The following is a 19,989-nucleotide window of genomic DNA, read 5'->3' as shown; positions in this document are numbered from 1 at the left end:
ATTAAACTTTTTAATTGTTAGTTTTCCCTTTTATAATCACAGAACACATTTTGATCTACTCACCAAGGTGGGACGACTCGGGTGTTGAGCGGTAGCTCTGGGTGGGGGAGTGACCAGACAGGCTGTGTGTTGGAGAGCCAGGAAGACTATCGCTGGATGACAGGGACCGGTTTAGAGACGACAGACTACGGCTTGTATGCAGCAGGTTGGACTGCTTAGTGATTTTGCGGAACAAAGATCCGCGCCTCTTACTGTGAATGATCATGGAAGAAAAAAGACAGAGGTGAGAAAAAAGATAAAAGATTTTCTTATATTGACGATCCTAACACATTATACCTCTCTTGTCCCTCTTTCACCGGCCTCTTACTGCGTCTAGCCATTTTGGACTTGTAACTGGACTTGCGTGCAGGTCCCACTTTAATGGAAGTGTTCTCAAAGGGCGTGGTGGTCAAGGTCACCTTGTTTCCACTCTGAACGAAGATAAAGCAAAGAAACATACACACCTTTATCAATGAATCTAGCTCAAATCATGTGGATTCTTGAGGACAGGTGTGTTATTACTTTTCTAAGTGCTAACTAAATTTCTAACTTGCAATTTTTGCCTTGCTGATGATAACATCTCATGTAAACTAATGTCTCACCTTAAGTATAAGCTCTACCACTTCAGTATGGACCAATCCATGCACAGATTCACCATTGACATGAGTGATGAGGTCACCAGCAGATAGTCCTGCATCCTGGGCAGGGCCTCCATCCTCCACGTGCTGTGATTGGATAAGGACATAATTACTAATTATTCCATCAACAAAACTATTGCAGCATTTCTGTTCTATACTCGGTCAACTTTATCTCATGGTGTTGCTTTCTCACCCAGACTATGTGGTGCACACTGTAGACATCAGTGTCTCCAATGTAGACCCGAATGGCACGGAGTGTGAACCCATACTTTTTGCCAGAGCGGTGGATGGTGATCGGTGAACGGAGCACCATGACTGTGGGGCAGTAATCACGGCTGGGAGAGGAGTCTCGTGATGAGGGGTTGGAAGAGAGAGACCGTGGAGACATAGGACTGGCCAGTGGAGAGCTACCGTGCTGCTCAACTAGTGATAATACAAAAAATTTTGCTCATAACAACTAAGCACAGAATTTTTGCATTACAATAATAAGATTTGGAAGGAAAACGTATAAAAATAATGTCACAATGTAAAATCTCACGTGCGATTGGAGGCTGAACTGTACCTCCAGGAATGATGACAGACAACGCGGTGGTAGATGCAGATTTGATGACCTTGTTGCTGGGACGTGAGGTGCGTTTCTCCCCATCACTAGACATTTGCTGATGACGCGCTCGCCGAAGCACCAGATCCTTGGTCGCCCGCTGACCGACCGGGTCACCGATGGGGATCGCTGCTGTGGCCCCAGTAGAAGGTATGGCCTGTGGTGCCGATACCTCACCTGTTCTTGATGGCTTGTCTGCCAAATTTACATTCACAGAAATGTACATTTTACACAACATCTGACTTCATACATAAGCACTTCTTTTTTTAATTCAACTTTCCTCGACTCACCTGCCCCTTTACTGGCACTGGTTGACATCACTTCCTTCCCAGCATTCCTCTGTTCGTTCGCACTAGGCGAGGATGGAGCAGTGGCTCCCTCTACTGATGGTCCAGGGGTTTTAGTGGCACCCTGTCGTGCGGAGAGCTCTCCATCGCCCTCTTGAGGAGCCGCAAACCGGTGTGTGTCCATTAGGGCTGAAAAGCGGCGCCGGGCACCCATCGGAGGACTGAAGTCTCCCTCCATATACAGAGACTCAGAGCATGACAGACGTTTCCTGTGAAAAGTATTGGAACGTGCCACATAATTTAAAAAAAGCATCTTTATGCGCAGTATTATGGTGATATATCTGACAGACATGGTTTGAATCAAACTCTCACAAACGTACATCTCAGGTGAGCTCGTCCTCCAGCTCTTGTCCCTCATGCTGAAGCTTCCCAGACTCTCCCGCTTGGCCATCTTGTCATCGCGGCGACCTTTGTGCTCTCGACGGGTGACTACAGGGGACTTCTGCTCCAGCTGGGACAGCTGCTCCATGCTGCTATACACCTGAAAGACAGAGAGCAATGCCAAAGGCTGCTTTGTTTACACCTCACATGTGCTGTAGAAGTCTGTAGGAAGTCTGACTTTTTTGAAGAATATCCTGTATGCAGTTTTCTATAGAATAAAAAGGATGGGGATTGGTGCTGTCAAGCTAAAAAAAATGACCATAAAAGTAGTCCATATGACTTATGTGGTATTTTACAAGTCTTCTGAAGCCATAAAATAGCTTTGTCTTGGAATATAGAGCACAAGTCATATAATCACAACCATTCAAAAGTTTGGGGTCAGCAAGTATGTTTTTTTGTTTGTTTTTGAAATAATACTTTTATTCAGACGAGCAGAAGACAAAAAAAAAACCCGACCCCAAACGTTTGAATGGTAATGTATATAATTATATGGTGCTTTCCTGCTATTTTGGTGCTTGAAAATCATCCAGTCATTTTGCTGTTTGCATAATTGTGTTTGTTTTGTTGTTTATATAATCCAAGGTCTTTGTTCAGGTCCTGAAGAGGGCCGCACGTCTTGAGAAGAACATTTAGCATATTCACGCTAAAGATGATCAGAGCATGTTTATTATGTAAGTGTGCGATTGTGTTCGCTTATCTGAAGCCCCCTGCTTCACACGAGTGTTTTTATCAAGCACCTGCGTTCAAAACAAACACATTAAAATTCCTGCCATTTCTGGGAAAAGAAGGTTTATGCAACATATATAATCTGGCAGAGGAGATGTTTAGAAAATTGTTTAACGGTGTTGACCTTTTCAATGGATACATGTAGGACAGGTGGCGTTAGTTGTCACATGAGTTATATGTCATAAATGTTCAAATGCACAAATGCTTTTGCCAAGACTTTAACATCTAAAAAAAATTTATAGAAAATAATAAAATGTAAAAATTGTTACATCTAGCCGCAGTCTCCACTAAAACGAATCAGATGTAATGTGAAAAAAACTATAAATTACGACGTATATAAAAAGGATGGGTGTTATTCAATTCACATTTATTTGTACAGCATTTTTTTTACAACACAAAAGCAGCTTCAAAGAAAACGCACGTTTCAAATGTTGTTCCAGGGTTAATGAGTGTGTTTATGCATGCAAGAGTTTTTCTTAGAAAGAAAGCATGAAATATGGATGCAGTCATGTTAGACTGACCTTGCTGAAGCGCGGTGAGCAGGAAGAGAACTGTCTTATCTCCACCGGCTCATCATCGTTGGTGTCGTCCTCGTCGTAGGAGTTGATGTGCCTATAGCGCTCGGACCGCGCTGAGACAGAGGGAGAGTAAGAGGACGGTGAGAGATAGAGTGATGCAGATCAAGGGCAGACTCAAAAGCAATTGTGAATGTCCTCACTGTCAAAATAGCTGGTGTCCTCCTCAGACTCCAGATGAGGGATGAACTCGGCCTTCTGTCGGAGTAAACCGTTCCAGTCCAATCCCGAGAAAAACGAGTGCTGCTTCAGTTCAAACGCTCCACCTGTTCACAAGGGTAAATAGACATGCATTTATAGACAATGTAAACAGATAAACATAAAATCTTAGTAAGATATTAGGTGTTATGATCGTGGATTGTGATGCAAAACACTCAAACTGTCTGACTTGCTGTCCTTTTCTTTTTCAGAAATATATCAATATATATGTCTTAATTTATCAGTATGTCCAAACTAAGGACTGTAATTCTAATGTCTTACAAAGTTTTGCATGGAATCACACTTGGCGCATCAAGATGGAGTCACGGCAAACATGAATATACACAAACACAAATGAGATTTGAAAAATATGGCGGAGGAGGGAAAAACTTTCTGTACTTTTCTGTAAATTTCAATCATTTTTTTGTTGTTTTCAGATCTTGACAGTTTTCATCTCATCATTTTGTCTCATAAGCTTTCATCATTTATTTTCATTGTATGGAAAACAGCGACAACTTTCACATTCTGTGACAGAAACCATCATATGAAACAACATTAAACGATGACAGAAGTTTAAGTTTTGGCTGAGCGATTATATAGACTACTATTCAAAAGTTTGGGGTCAGTAAGATTTAAAAAAAAAAAAAAATTATACTTTTATTCAGCAAGGACACATTAAAATGATCAAAAGTGAGAGTATGTTACTATAATGTTACTAAATATTTATATTTCAAATAAATGCTGCTCTTTTGACCTTTCTATTCGTAAGATTCCTGGAAAAAATGTATCACAGTTTCCACAAAAAAATATTGAGCATCAAATCATCATATTAGAAAGATTTCATTACATGTGACACTGAAGACTGGAGTAACGATGCTGAAAATGAACATTTTAATTGTCAATTATTTTAAATAGTAAACATATGTCGAAATATTACTGTTTTTACTGTATTTTTGATTGAATAAATGCAACATTGGTGAGCAGAAGAAACTTCTTTAAAATCCCAAACATTTATATGGTAGTCAACAAAAAAAAGATGAAATAATAATATGCATAGATGAATTGCTCACAATAAGACCAAGAACATGAATTAAATTAAAAAAGATCCGATTTGATTCCATGTTGACTTGTTGAAGTTGTCTTGACAGTGAAAGCGTGGTAAAGTGTACCTGTGCCCAGTCGCACCACTGGGTTGGTTTGCAGCAGGTCAGAAATCAGGCTCTGAGCTTCACTAGGCAACGCCTCATCTCCCCCAGGCCACTCAATATAATCTGCACAAACAAACAAACACAGAAATCCGTTGGCAGCACTGACGCTCTTCATCCCATTTCAGTTTATGTAATTGCAAACCCTTGCAAGAAAAACTGAGCGCTTTGGAAGAGTTCTCTGGAGGAGAAAAAAAGCTTTGCTTTTGCACTAATCAACACTGCTGTTGCTAATATTAGCACAGATGTAGCTTTTGAAGCCAGATTAGCAGAAGAGAAGTGTCAGGACACAATGTGTGATTAAGCATTAGGATTTACCTCTGCATGAGATGCAACATTCAGGGGCTGTTTACACCACACCGTAACTAAAAACGTACAACTTTTTATGCGTTTTGGCCGTTCGTTTACACAAACGAATAAAAAACGTTTTTCAACGTTTTTTTTAAAAGGTCCCCGTGTAAACAACAAAAACGCGAATCTCTGAAGAAGATGACGTCATGCACATGCGTATTACGTGTTCAGTCTATAGTGTTTCATCGCCATCTAATGGCCTGGCAGCAGAATACAGCGTTTATAATCGCTTTCGCGGATCTGTGTGAACGGGGATCGTTTTGAAAATGGTGTCGTCTGTATGCGGAAAATTTCTCCGTTTTAAGCATATCGTTGTTGTGTAAACGTACCCTCTGACTCACCTGTGATCACCTGACCAAAGAGCTCTTCAGGCGTGTCTCCGAAGAACGGCACACAGCCCACTAGGAATTCGTAGAGGATGATCCCCATGGCCCACCAGTCCACTGGTTTCCCATAGCCCTGCCTGAGAATGACCTCTGGGGCAATATACTCCGGTGTGCCGCACACCTGAGACAGAGATAGAGACATTACGGCCGTGTTTACACCTGGTATGTAATCCCTTCACAACAGAACAAGCGTCCTTACCTGTTTGTCCAGGAACTCCCTGGCGTCCTTCTCGATGTGTCCCTCGTACAGGTTAGTGGTGAGATTCATGAGCCCCATCTTTGACAGGCCAAAATCAGTCAGCTTAATGTGACCCATCGAGGTGATCAACAGACTGTGAAAAAGAACCGGCCGTGAGCGTTCGCTTTAAAAAGGATGATGACAAGATGAGGCGTACACAAGACAGGGGTGGCATCTGTTTTACAGCTTGTAATGGAGCGCAACAGGAAGTAAAAATCCCATTCATTTTCTCCATAGGGGACGATAACTTATTAACCTTTAAAGACAGACCTCCTGTGAGCTGTATGAGGTTGTTAATCGATGGTTTATGCTTTTGTTCAAGCCGTCAGCCCACATTATTTCAGCTTACTTTTTAAGTAATCATGCCTAATCCTGGTGAAAAACTACATTACCCATAATTCTGCAGAGAAATCTCCACCAATTAGAAGTGAAACAAGCAAATTGTGCCAAAAGGGCCAAACAAGGGGGGACTTTAAATATTTGTATATTTAAATATTTTATATATATTAAGCATATATAGTACAACGTGCAGTGAAATGCATTTTTCGACTCGACTTGACGCGCACATATAATAATAATTAACATAACAGTAACAGAGAAATAAAATCTTAAAATTTACACACAAATAGAACATACGTAAATTAACAAATCAGAAAGTTAAGCAATGAGGATACTTTATTCTACATTTACAATAGATGTAAAATGTGTTTTCAACATTTTTAAATTCATAGTTTTATATTTCTCCATTGTTTTTAATTTGATTATGTCATTCGCAATGCTTCATGGGATTGTAGTTCTTTCCCTCACTAAACCCGATTTTCAAATACTTTTTTGCTTAAACCAGAATTTGTACTGTTTTAATTCACCTTGTAGCTGGCTGGTTTGGCTTATAACTCTATAATGAGGATTCTTTTTTAAAATCCCTATGGGAAAAATACTTCCAGAACCGAGCCCACTTGAACATGTGAACTCTATGCACAGATGATATTTGTGGGATACATGCGCTTTCCTGTAGGTATTATATTGAGTGCACATCTTTACACTGACTGCACTTCCACTATTTGACTTGACAGATGACCTCCACTCCAGCAGGGGGCGCTGACTTACTTGTCTGGTTTCAGGTCTCGGTGTACGATGCCATAATTATGAATGTACTCCAGCGCCAAAACAGTCTCAGCAAAGTACATCCGAGCCATCTCCACAGGGAGTGCTCCGATATTCTTCAGAAGGGTTGCACAGTCACCGCCTAAACAGGGATTTTAAAATGGCTGAATAACATCCGTACATGTTCGGAACCAATAGCTCAGTGTGACACACAGTGATGGGAAGTTCGGATCATTTTACTGACTCTATTGTTCGATCTCGTTCATCAAGTGAACGGATCGTTCTTGAATGACCCATCACTACAGTGTGTGTGTGTGTGTGTGTGTGTGTGTGTGATGTCTTACCCTCTACATACTCCATAACCATACACAGGTGACGGCGTGTCTCAAAAGAGCAGAACATGCTGACCACGAAGGGGTTCTCGGCGAAGGTCAGGATGTCCCGCTCCACGAACGCCTGCTGGATCTGGTTCCGCAGGATCAGGTTTTGTTTGTTGATCTTCTTCATGGCAAAGCGCTGGCGTGTCTCTCTGTGTCTGACCAAATACACAGCTCTATGATCCAAACGAGAGGGAGAGATCAATATTTACACAATGGCTTTGAATAATTTCAGAGTGAATAACAGTGTTAGAGTATTCTTACCCGTACGCTCCGTTACTGATGAGTTTGATAGTCTGGAAGTCTGATTCACAGGGCGGTTTGATGGCTTTGAGCTTCCCCTGAGAGAGAAAAAGTGCGATTCAATGCAGGGGAAATAAGTAGACTCACTGGAGCATCATTTCACTCCTTATGCCGTTTCATTTCTCCCACTTTCATCCTGAATCCCTGCCGCTGCAGTTGTGCTCCTAGAGTTTGCTGAGTCCTTAATTAAAAATATGTTTCCATGTGAAAGAGTGAGAAAACTGCAAGCTTATATAACACATCTTGCGCTGTTTTTCCCCCCTCTTTGCTTGAATCACAGACTTTATTCTAGTAGGTAAAAGTTATGATCCGATGCAAACTTTTTGGTCATTGCAACACAAAATGTACATGACTACACCAATGCACTCACTTCAGCAGAGTCGTCCGTCTCCGGCGTGTGTGGGCCCTCACTGTCATAACTCTCCAAATTCACCATTTCTGTATGGGAGGAGGAGGTTTGGTTAATCATTTTTAATTTTACGTTTTTCCATGCAGTAAATATGTACTACCTTTGAGGAATTAAAATTACATAAATGTGTTGTTTGAGAAACAGTTTTATGTTTTCAACTTTTAAAGTTTTTGGTCCAATTCTAGTCAAATGAAACTAAATTAATTCAATTAATATGTAATGCATAAATATATTAATAATATACACTGCTGTTCAAAAGTTTGGGGCCAGTAAGACTTTTACTATTTTTGAAAGAAGTCTCTCTTCTGCTCACAAAGGCTGCATTTATTTGATCAAAAATACAGTAAAAACAGTAATATTGCAAAATATTATTATAATTTAAAATAGCTGGTTTCTATGTGAATATATTGTAAAATGTCATTTATTCCTGTGATCAAAGCATCATTACTCCAGTCTTCAGTGTCACATGATCCTTCAGAAATCATTCTAATATGATGATTTGATGCTCAAGAAACATTTCTGATTAATATCAATGTTGAAAAACAGTTTATTATTCTTGTGGAAACTGATGCATTTTTTCAGGATTCTTGAAAAGAACAGAATATTTGTGAAATTATAAATGTCTTTCCTGTCAATTTAATGTGTCCTTGCTGAATAAAAGTATTTATTTCTTTAAAAAATACAAATAAAAATCTTACTGACCCCAAACTTCTGAATGGCCAAAAGTTTTATGGTTTATATATATATATATATATATATATATATATATATTTATATACTAAATTTGCATTGTAATTCTATGGTATATGTCCAAAATTGTGTATATGTAATCATGAGTAGCATGCATATTTGATCACTCTCAACAAATGAAGAGTTATCTAAAATTCATATATAATTAGCCATCTGCCTTTGCCTTTCCATGCAATCCAACAGCATATTGCCTAATCGTGTCTAAAAACAACTCCTCCAGTCACCACAGCAACCATCCATTCTAGAGACAATAAGGAAGCATCGCTGATCTAAATAAAGACTATGATATAAATAAACAAAAACTCAAGAAAACACTGAAAACACACAAACAAGCACTAAAACAGCAATTAAAACAGCGCTTTTTTCGTCAGCCTCTAGCCGAGTTCAGTATAACGGCATGTGGAAAATAACATCTTCAACACATCTGGGATTTTAAACTTCATTTTCTCTGGCAGCTTGTGCAGCCGGAAAATTAAGCGAGGTGACTGAAACGAGTCTTCGCAATTTCACACTAGACTTGAGTGACCTGAGTTAAACCTGCTTTCCCAGGGATACGGTTTCACAGTGTCCAACTCGAGCTGGGTGAAACGCTGAGTGGCAGGATTTAAATCTGCATCCATATAAATGATGTGCTGCCGGACTCTGAGACGAAACACTGACAGGACGACAATAAACACAAGGCCAAACAAGACTGCTTTACTCAGTCCTGCCCACAGTGAAATCTCATTGGACCATAATCTCACTCGATAAAAACACCAATTAAAATGATTCATAAAGTCCCAACGGAAATGGATTAGGTATACATTTTATACTCACTGCATGCAATGAAATGAAGTTAAATATATTAAAGGTGCAGTATGTAAGTTTCGCCGCTAGAGGCCGCTTTTTCAAAACAATAACAAAGGCGTAGCTTGATGATGCCATGAAGGAGTCTTCACCTCCAGAGCCGATGGAAAGCAATCCGACGGGACTCAGGCAGAAATCATGTTCATAGATCAGCTAATGTATTAAAGGGGTCATATAATGGTACATGCACTTTTACAAGTTGATTGTACTGAAATGTGTGTTGCCTGTACACAACCATCATAAAATGATAAAAATCCATCCAGTGTTTTTTTTTTCATCTTCTTATATGTTTTCCCCCGTCTCAAATCAAGCCGTTCGATTTTGTGACGTCACAAAATCGACGCCCCTCCCACGATTGTTGATTGACAGCAGCATTTCAACACAGACCCACCCTCACTCGTGAGCGAGCTGTCTCTCAATATTCCCCACGATCAACAGCAATGCTTTCATGTTTGCGCGAATCATTTCACCAGACTGCTTTATAAACGAGAACATTGAAAAAGGTATTAGCTCCTGTCTGAGTATGTGTTGTTTATGTGCCTAATGACTGTCATAGTCTCACAGACTGGTTATTTTTTAAACAGATCAGTAAAATGTTAGTGCTTCAGCCCTGACAGTTGTACCTAACACTGCATAGATAACGTTACGCATCACGGACAAGCCTACATTTACCGAAAAATAGTTTTTCAAGACATCAATCTGTCAATGAACTAACATCAGTAAACACATAGCGTTCGTATCTCACTACTCTACCCTGCCAGTACATACAAAGATAGATCAAAGTGACATTACGTTAACCAAACATTCAGAAACGTCCTGTTTTCCGACTCCGGTTCAAATTGATACGGTTGCACAGTGTCCTCAGAGACTCCCGCTCCCATTCTTCAAAATATAACGTTACTCTCAACTGTTGTCAAGGCAACACTCCACGTGTGTTGTGGCAAAACGCCCATGGAACAGAGGGGCGGGGTGAGCAAAGCTCATTATCATTTAAAGACACATGCACTTAAACGGCGTGCTGAAAACAGAGCTGTTTTTGACCAGGTAAAATGAGTGTTTTCTTACAATACTAATGAGAATTTTTAATTAAAGTATATTACAAACTTTTAATTTAGACCCTAAAGAATCATATTAGTTTGTACAAAAATGGCATTATATGACCCCTTTAAAGTTTTATTAAAGCAACACCAAAGCACTTTTCCTCTTCGGTCCCCCTACAGGTTGGAAGCGGAATTGTCCATTACCATTGTCGTAAATAATTTAGCCTACCGCAGCCTACTGTCGCACGCACGCTATTTATTTGCTTTGAAAATAACGATGTCCACAGGCTAGGTAGAGTATGTTGCATGATTTTATGAAAGAAAACAAAGAAAAACTAAAAAAATTAAGTAATTTTAAATTAATTAAATAAATTAATTTTATTAATTGTAATTGCAGTAAAGCAAGTCAAATTTGTAGTTTCTTATGTCTCATTCGAACTACAGATCCGCTACTCAATCTGGCAAACTTGCATAGTGCGGTTATAGCCGATAGAAGTTCACAAAGTGAATGCAGAAGTGCCGTTCACCCTGTTATGAGTTGATGAACCACTGAAACGATTTTGGAAACATTATTTTAAACATTATGTGTAAATTCAGAAGTCAACACCATTGCTGAGTATTTTCTCCTTAAAACTGCAGTGAAACAAAGACAGTCTCAAAAACACGGTTTGAAATCGATGGTGTTTCTGACGTCACAAACTACCTTGTAACCAATCAGGTCAAAGTGTGATCATCAACGAGTGGATCTCTGAGCTGGTGTGAGTGAGTGGAGGCGGGGCTCATTTGCATATTCATAGAACAGCGAATACTAAATGAGACAAGGGTGTAGAGTTTCATTCAAGCTATTTTAAGGCATGAAGAAAAAAAAATTCAAGGAAAAAACATTTAAATGTGTCATTTTGGTGATCAAAGATGAGTTTTAAGGGATAAAATGATTGACTACAGGGCGACTTTAACTAAATAGGCCGAGTAGCATTTAAAAAAAAAATCAGAGTGCATTTTTTTGCTAGAGAAATATTTTGTTGTGTTTAGTTGTGCAGTGAGAGAGAGCGAGCAAGTGCATGTTTTTATCAAAAGCCCCATTACTCTGAGCCGGCTGCTGTTTGCCAGGTTCACAGCGGTGCTTACACATTTCCCAGCGTTCTTGGCAGGAAAACAAACTTCCCACTGCCTTAACCTGTTCCATAATCTCATCAATGTCTCTCAGTATGACCTACATTTCTCCCCCTCTCTCGGCTTCTGCTACGCTCGTTCCTCTAGAGACTAACACGCTCTGTGTGAAGATGTTCAGTCGTGTTGGTCTCTCTCACCTTCCAGAGGGTCTCTGGTCAGGCCGAGCTGGCTGATGATGTATCGTGGGATGTCTGCCTTCATTAGCTGGCCCTCTTTAGCGTGGTCTTCTGCTGCTTCCAGGAGGTGGTAGAACTCTTCAGGGTTAAACTCCTGAGGAAATGCAGTTTTTGGTCAATTGCAGCATTCTGTAGTGAAATAAACCACCGGTCTAAAGTTCGGGGTTTGTCGATTTTTCAATGTTTTTGAATGAATCTCTTCTGCTCACTAAGGCTGCATTTTATTTGATCAAAAATACAGTAAAAACTGCAATATTGTTCAATATTATTATAATTTAAAATTTAAATATATATAAAAATGTAATTTATTCCTGTGATCAAAGCTGCATTTTCAGCATCATTACTCTTCAGTCTTAAGTGTCACATGATCCTTCAGAAATCATTCTGATATGATGATTTGCTGCTCAAGAAACATTTCTCATTAATCAATGTTGAAAACTGTTGCTTCATATTTTTGTGGAAACCTTGATACATTTTTCTTTTCAGGATTCTTTGATAAAAAGAAAGATCAAAAGAACAGCATTTATTTGAAATAGAATCTTTTATGAAAATGAAATTTGCCACTTTTGATCAATGCGTATCTATTCTAAAATTTCGAATGAAAGCATAGTTGGGAGCTATATTGAAATGTCCACATATGTATTTATCTGGTGATCCATATTATTGAATTATCCAGTGATCCATATTTCCAGTGGTCGCACTACTGGGAGCCTTTTGTGTTTGATAATACCAGTCGAGGTTTTTGTTACACTGAAGCCTTTCAGCACATTGTACTTTCTTCTCCTGACCCTTGGTGACCCCATCAGACAGTTGCTATGGCAACTGCACAACGTAGGCTGAAGAAGCGACCAAGCCCAACGACAGGCAGATCAAGTGTGTGTGTGTATGTGTGTGTGTGTGTGTGTGTGTGTGGACTCTCACCAGACACTCAAGCAGTCGGGCAGGGCGGGAGATGATGATGAAGAGTTTCTTCACCAGCTCTATGATGAAGGTCAGCTCCGAGCTCTCTGATCGCTCATAGGCCTGACGGAAAACAGAAGACCATTAAATAAAAAAACACTTTTAACTACTTACAATCTTAATTGGAAAATTAAACACACTTGAGTGAATTTATATTTCTCAGGTCTCCTGATATTAGGATTGACAAAGAAAATATTTCCTCGTGGTTGTAGTGAACACAGGGCCAAATTATTTAAAATTAAAACATAAAATAAATATTTCATTAAAAACATAATTAAATACTTAATAAAAACATAAAAATAATTAATTATTAAATCACCAAACAAAGAAATAAATGTCCTTTGTATTTAATTTTAGAATTACTTTGCATTAATTAAAAAAAAATTATCATTATCTTTCAATTAATTTTTCATTTAAGCATAAGCTTGTGTTTCATTTGCAGGGTTATAGTTCTCAGTCAACAAAATGTAAAAAAAAAAAAAAATGTATATTTAATTTAATTCTTTTCTTTCGAGTAATCTGGCCCTCCATAGAAGTGAAACTACAAATGGATTTTGTGATGTCTGAAGGTGTGGAATAAAAAAAAGAATGATTCATATTTTTTTAAATATGATTTTTTTAATGTTCTTTAAGGGATACTCCACTTTTTGGAAATAGGCTCATTTTACAACTCCCCCAGAATTAAACAGTTGAGTTTTACCGTTTTCGAATCCATTCAGCCGATCTCCGGGTCTGGCGGTACCACTTTTAGCATAGCTTAGCATAGATCATTGAATCGGACAGGACCATTAGCATGAGTGCAGCATGCGTAATGATATGACGCAGCGCCTGAAAATAGGTCTAATAGGTTAGACAAACTTAGTCCCGGTCACGTTGGAAGTTACTGAGCTGGGGACTATTTTCAGGCGCTGCGTCATATCATTACACCTGCTTCACCCATGGTACGGCAGCAAAGTTTCTTGATTATTACGCAGGAATGAGAGTATAGTTCCTAGCCATATCAGCCTAGAAAATCGCAACTTTACATTTTCCGTCGGTCTTACTACACAATGTAACTACAGAAGAGTCAAGTTTTAAATAGGAAAAATATCGAAACTCTTTGGTCATTTTTTTGAGAGAGATGCTAATGGTCCTGTCTGATTCAATGATCTATGCTAAGCTATGCTAAAAGTGGTACCGCCAGACCCGGAGATCGGCTGAATAGATTCGAAAACGGTAAAACTCAACTGTTTAACTCTGAGGGAAGTTGTAAAATGAGCCTATTTCCAAAAACAGTGGAGTATCCCTTTAAGAAGACTTTTTTTTGTGGCATTTTAAACAATTTAATTTAAGTAATTAGAGATGCCAAAAAATAATAAACAAACATTGAGCTAATGGAATATGAACGGTTTAATAATCCAGTTAAATGAAGCGAGATGTTAATTAATATCAGCTGAAACAAAAGTACTCATATCCAGCTGAACAACAGCTGAAATGCATTATTTTCCTGTTATCACAGTAAAGCTGCTTTGAAACAAAGCGCTATGTAAATAAAGGTGACTTTACTTGACTCATATCCAGCCCACACATTTAGACTCATGCTCACTTCATGCAGGAGTTTCTCCAGGTTCTCCTGCAGCTCGTAGAAGTAGACGGTGGTGATGAGGCCTTCGCGAGATTTGGTCAGGCAGTTTCGGGACAGCTCTGCGATCTGATGGTGGATGAAGCTGAGGACCCCGTCGGCCAGCGGCAGCACGTTCTCAGGCGAGTACGAATCGATGAAATCACCCAAACGCTCCTCCATCTGAGCTTTGGCCTGAACGTAACGGACAGACAACGTTTAAACGATGCTTTTAACAGGAAATATAATGTGGACTGCAGTTGCAGAGACAAACTAGGGTTCAGAATTAACACTCAACAATATTTCTGGAAAATAATACAACAGTGTTGTCCACAATGCAAAACTAAAACTTGAAACATGACCTGGACATGTTTTTGACATGTTTTGTGAAGTTTGCCCTTATGGCTGGTAAATTTACCCATATTTAACTAGTGCGGCAAAAAGTTAAAAGTCCAAACGTATGTGCAACGCTCAGGTAACGTTGAAAACACTGAAGACACAGAAAAACACTGAAGAGTGTGTGTTTGTGTTTTGCTAACCTTAGGGAACCGCTCCTTATAAACATGGTTCATCATAACAATCTCATTGTCGTAGCAGGAAGGTGATCGGCCTGGACTGGAGAGAGAAACAGAGAGGATGAGAATAGAGCAGAAGAAAGAAGACAACCAGGGTGTGTTCACACTTGTAGTTCGGTTCGCTTGGTTCGTTTAGTCTGGACCAAAAAAGAAACATTTAGTCCTGGTCCGCTTAGCGTTCACATTGGCATTTTAACACTGAAACTAAATATATTGAACCTAAAGGCATAGGAATACGTTCACAACCTGATTGGTCGGCTTTTATTATGTATATTTCGTGACAGATCTTACTGAACATCCATAACGATGTTGTGTTCTGGGATAAATGCGCTCGCTGTATGTGCGTAGCTACATATGATGGTATTTTGAGCAGCTGAGAACTCGTACAGAGTTTATATACGTGTAAATGAGTCAAAACAGTGTCAGGAATCCCTCCGTCACACACACACACACACACACACACACACACACACACACACACACACACAGATCGGCTGTGAGGAGGCGCGGCTCTGATGCCTGTACTGAACTGTGATGAGCAACACTGTCATTGCATTGACAAAGCAATCGCCCCAGGGTTCGCTTTAATCCAACCAAACATGCCAAGTGTGAACACACACACACTAAATAACATTTGGCACAAACTGATGTGCTTCAGTCGTTTGTGTGAGCGTGTTGTACCTGAGACTCCGCGAGCGCGGCCGCACGTGTGGCGATCTGCGTCCGTCATCATCGGTGATGCTCTCGGTGCTGCCGAAGTGTTTGGACAGGAAGTGCAGCTCGTCCAGTGTGGGCTGGAATGGCAGCTGATGGAGACGCTCCTGAGACGAGCTGGAAGACTGAAGAAACAGACCATTATATACTTCCACATGGAACAAAGCAAGTCCCACAATGTTACTGCCATTGGGTTTTATTAGGATCTATCCATCCATCTATCTATCTATCTATCTATCTATCTATCTATCTATCTATCTATCTATCTATCTATCTATCTATCCATCCATCTATCTATCTATCTATCTATCTACCCACCCATCCATCCATCTATCTATCTACCCACCCAACCACCCACCCACCCATCCATTCATCCATCCATCCATCCATTCATCCATCTATCTATCTACCCACCCAACCACCCACCCACCCATCCATCCATTCATCCATCCATCCATCCATCCATCCATCCATCCATCCATCCATCCATCCATCCATCCATCTATCTACCCACCCACCCAACCACCCACCCATTCATCCATCCATCCATCCATCCATCCATATATCCATCTATCTATCTATCTATCTATCTATCTATCTATCTATCTATCTATCTATCTATCTATCTATCTACCCACCCAACCACCCACCCACCCATCCATCCATCCATCCATCCATCCATCCATCCATTCATCCATCCATCCATCCATCCATCCATCCATCCATCCATCCATCCATCTATCTATCTATCTATCTATCTATCTATCTATCTATCTATCTATCTATCTATCTATCCACCCACCCACCTATCTATCTATCTATCTATCTATCTATCTATCTATCTATCTATCTATCTATCTATCTATCTATCTATCTATCTATCTATCCATCCATCCATCCATCCATCCATCCATCCATCTATCCATCCATCCACCCATCCATCCATCCATCCATCTATCTACCCACCCAACCACCCACCCATCCACCCATCCATCCATCCATCCATCCATCCACCCATCCATCCATCTACCCACCCAACCATCCATCCATCCATCCATCCATCTATCTACCCACCCATCCATCCATCTACCCACCCAACCATCCATCCATCCATCACATATATACTGTATATGCTCAATCATGTAACTTCACTCAGACATCAATATTCATGAGCTCATTATTTTCAGGAGTTTGAGAAAATAAAAATGACTTTTCTTTTTTTTTAGCTTTTTCAGCTTTAGAATGTTTATGTAACACATCTTTGATCGCAGGAAAAGATGCCAAGTTGCTGTAATGAAACCCCATTCAAAACAAAATATATAAATGAATGAATATAGATCTAATTATTATAAATATCTTGCATTGGATCTAGACAATGCACTATTTTCCCATATAATTCCACACATTATGATTCTTTCTCACTCTATCATTCTCACCCATTTGATTCATCCTGTTTGACTTTCAATTTAATATAGTATATCCACATGCGTTTAAACGATGGTAGCAGTGTATTTCACTGTCTGCAATAGTTTGCACTTTACAACACCTTTTAGTGACTATCTAGTCAAAACTATAAATGCCAGAGCATTCTCTGGACTGGTTCCTCATGTACCGTTGAGCTGGGTGTGTTGGTCCCATATCCGGAGGAGGGAAGAGAGGCCAGAGACCAGCGTCTGCCATCGGCCCTGCGGAGAGAGAACGAGTCGAGCTTCAGCATCCTTACCAACATCTACCAGACTTTACGTACAAGCCACAGTTTATCACACGAAACCGAAACAAGCTAAACGTTAAACATGTTCGTTTCAACCAAACTGAATGTTAAAAATCTACAATTTAGATAAATTATTAATTGTCCCTCCTACATTATAATGAAATGAATGTTTATGACTCTTTGTGTAAAGCTTTGCAAGCATCAAGTATCAAGCATCAAATATTTTCAACATTGATAATAATCATAAATGTTTCTCGAGCATCAAATCATCATATTAGAGTGATTTCTGAGGGATCATGTGACACTGAAGACTGGAGTAATGATGCTGTAAATTCAGCTTTGATCACAGGAATAAATTACATTTTAAAACATTAAAATGCATCAAACAGCTATTTGAAGTTTTAATTATATTTCCACTGTTTACTGTATAATTTATTTCAGCTTTTTATAAATGAAAAGTGTCGTTTCTGTGCCACTAGCAGCAACAAACAGAAACATGCGCTCAACCAATGGCAAGATTGTTTGCGTTTGATATTTCTAGTGTAAAACATTAAATGTGACCAAGTTATCACAGTGCTTTGTGGGTAGAGTTTATAAGTCCATGTGGCAGCATTCTTATGCGGTTGCTAGGCAACCATCACATTTCTACACTGTTTAGTGCATATTTCGGTGCCGGGCAACGTTCCCAGTGGGGTCATTAAAGCTGTCATCCCACAGCATTAGAAGAGAGCAGAACCAAGGGTTCCACATACTGAAAGCATGAAAAGAGGATCTCAGCAGGGATGAACCGCACGCCTCAAAAAAATGGACTTTTTGATCATGCATGCGTTTTTTATGTCTTGCAAACTTTTGTTGCGATGTTCTGTTGCACTGGGCTGGATTGTGTCTTCTTTGTCAGGCACTATATTTCATGTTCTTGTGTGTGTTGTGAGCAGAAGCTCTGTGCTTTGGACAGGATTGATGATTCATGCTGTGCAACCGTCTCGCTGCACGAGATTTATATGGGCAAAATCCAATATTAGCCCTCGCGTCAGACAGGAACGAACGCGCGGATCAATCGTCTGTCTCTCGTCCCTCAACCTCTCCTTCGCACTCGTCTTTCAGACAAACGTCTGTCGTTCGCTGAGGAATGATGTGTGCTGCTCACAAACAGACTTGATCTTCACAATGAAGAACCTCTCTGAACTAACTGAACAGCTTTAATAAAGACGTCGGATTTAGTGAAATTTTATACATATTGAAAAAACGTGATTTCACTACAATTGGTCCTTGTAAACAGGGTTGGGGAGTAACGGAATACATGTAACGGCGTTACGTAATCAGGATACAAAAATCCAGTAACTGTAATCCGTTACAGTTACGTCAAAAAACGTAGTAATCAGATTATAGTTACATTTTAAAAAAAGGGGGAATACTTTCAGGATTACAATGGTTTAATTTAAAACTAAATAAATAAGTATTTTGGCATAACACTATATTAAGCGCTGCTTGATTATACAGTAGTTCCTGGTTCTGTTGCCAGTAATGACTCACGTGTGCCACGCGCTGGTGAATGCGCAAATAACAGCTGTCTACAATCTCCTCAGACGCAGATTGAATCACTGCTGCTAGTAGAAACGACGCTGCCTGCGGGTAAAATCGCTTTTAATTCATGGAAATTCCGCTGCTATTTTGTAGAAATTAGGAGAGTATCTTTTTTAGTACTCAAAATGTCCTTTCTTAATCTTTTCTCACGTAACGGGATGTTCGCTGTCTAGGTAACGTAGGGGAACTCCCACTGCCAACGCCACAAGTTCAGTCAGGCAAATTGAGAAAGATCACGGCTTTAGTCAACATGTAGGCCTATTTTAAAATAAACTAATATGTAGATTGTGTAAAAATGTTAAATGTTGTGTTTTTATTTTTTAGTTAAAAATTAGTTACAAATAAAACAAAAATAATCTGTAATACCATACATTAGCCACTAGATGTCTGTATAGCCCTTTACATAAATATATATTCAGGCCTGTGTGTATATTTTGAAAATATTGTAATGTACACTGAGCCAAATTCTTAATAAATAAAAGTTTTTTAATATTTTTTTTTAATAATATTTCTTCCTGCTTGACTTTATTTATATACGTGACCTTGAAGTAATCCAAAAGTAATCAGTTACATTACTTTCATATTATAGTACTTGGATTACGTTACTGAATACTTTTTTTATGAAGTAATTTGTAACTGTAACGGAATACATTTTTAAAGTAATCCTCCCAAGCCTGCTTGTAAATGCACTCTTAAAGCTACACTGTGTAATTTTTTAAGTTGATTCTTAGCAAAAAACACTTTGTTCTTTCAAAATGATATGTGCTCATTAATGTGTAATTACTTCTACCAACTAATCAAGTATTCTCGTAAGCGTAGAATCTGCCATTCAGAATACATACGAGCGAGTCGTTCGAATGGCGGCAGCCATGTTGCGCCTCCATCTTGAAATACATTAGCCAAAGAGGGACATACCTGGAAATTCAAGCTTCGCCTTTCGCGTTTTTACACTCAGTGGCACCGTGACGAATGCGAGGGGGAG

General features: G+C 39.4%; 1 protein-coding gene across 2 annotated transcripts in view; it reads right to left on the bottom strand.

Moving 5' to 3' along the window:
- Nucleotides 1-19,989, bottom strand: part of mast1a (microtubule associated serine/threonine kinase 1a) — a 64,367-nt gene that overhangs the window by 6,682 nt on the left and 37,696 nt on the right. The window contains exons 5-26 of one of the 2 annotated variants that reach the window (XM_084399874.1): nt 17,325-17,397; nt 15,680-15,837; nt 14,963-15,038; nt 14,409-14,618; nt 12,785-12,886; nt 11,825-11,957; nt 7,840-7,907; nt 7,431-7,507; nt 7,134-7,342; nt 6,793-6,931; nt 5,647-5,779; nt 5,403-5,568; nt 4,675-4,776; nt 3,451-3,573; nt 3,254-3,363; nt 1,946-2,106; nt 1,569-1,834; nt 1,216-1,473; nt 871-1,100; nt 642-764; nt 337-470; nt 64-251 (exon numbers count right to left, since the gene is read on the bottom strand). In XM_084399874.1, coding sequence (XP_084256000.1) covers nt 64-251; nt 337-470; nt 642-764; nt 871-1,100; nt 1,216-1,473; nt 1,569-1,834; nt 1,946-2,106; nt 3,254-3,363; nt 3,451-3,573; nt 4,675-4,776; nt 5,403-5,568; nt 5,647-5,779; nt 6,793-6,931; nt 7,134-7,342; nt 7,431-7,507; nt 7,840-7,907; nt 11,825-11,957; nt 12,785-12,886; nt 14,409-14,618; nt 14,963-15,038; nt 15,680-15,837; nt 17,325-17,397 — 3,239 coding nt within the window. The remainder of the gene's footprint in view (nt 1-63; nt 252-336; nt 471-641; nt 765-870; nt 1,101-1,215; nt 1,474-1,568; nt 1,835-1,945; nt 2,107-3,253; nt 3,364-3,450; nt 3,574-4,674; nt 4,777-5,402; nt 5,569-5,646; nt 5,780-6,792; nt 6,932-7,133; nt 7,343-7,430; nt 7,508-7,839; nt 7,908-11,824; nt 11,958-12,784; nt 12,887-14,408; nt 14,619-14,962; nt 15,039-15,679; nt 15,838-17,324; nt 17,398-19,989) is intronic. The other variant, XM_084399875.1, reaches the window with a different exon arrangement.

This window comes from Rutilus rutilus, assembly GCF_951802725.1.
Source record: "Rutilus rutilus genome assembly, chromosome: 2".
In the NCBI taxonomy this organism is placed as follows: Eukaryota; Metazoa; Chordata; class Actinopteri; order Cypriniformes; family Leuciscidae; genus Rutilus; species Rutilus rutilus.
The sequence above is the reverse complement of the archived record's forward strand: the minus strand, read 5'-3'. Positions and strand labels throughout refer to the sequence as shown.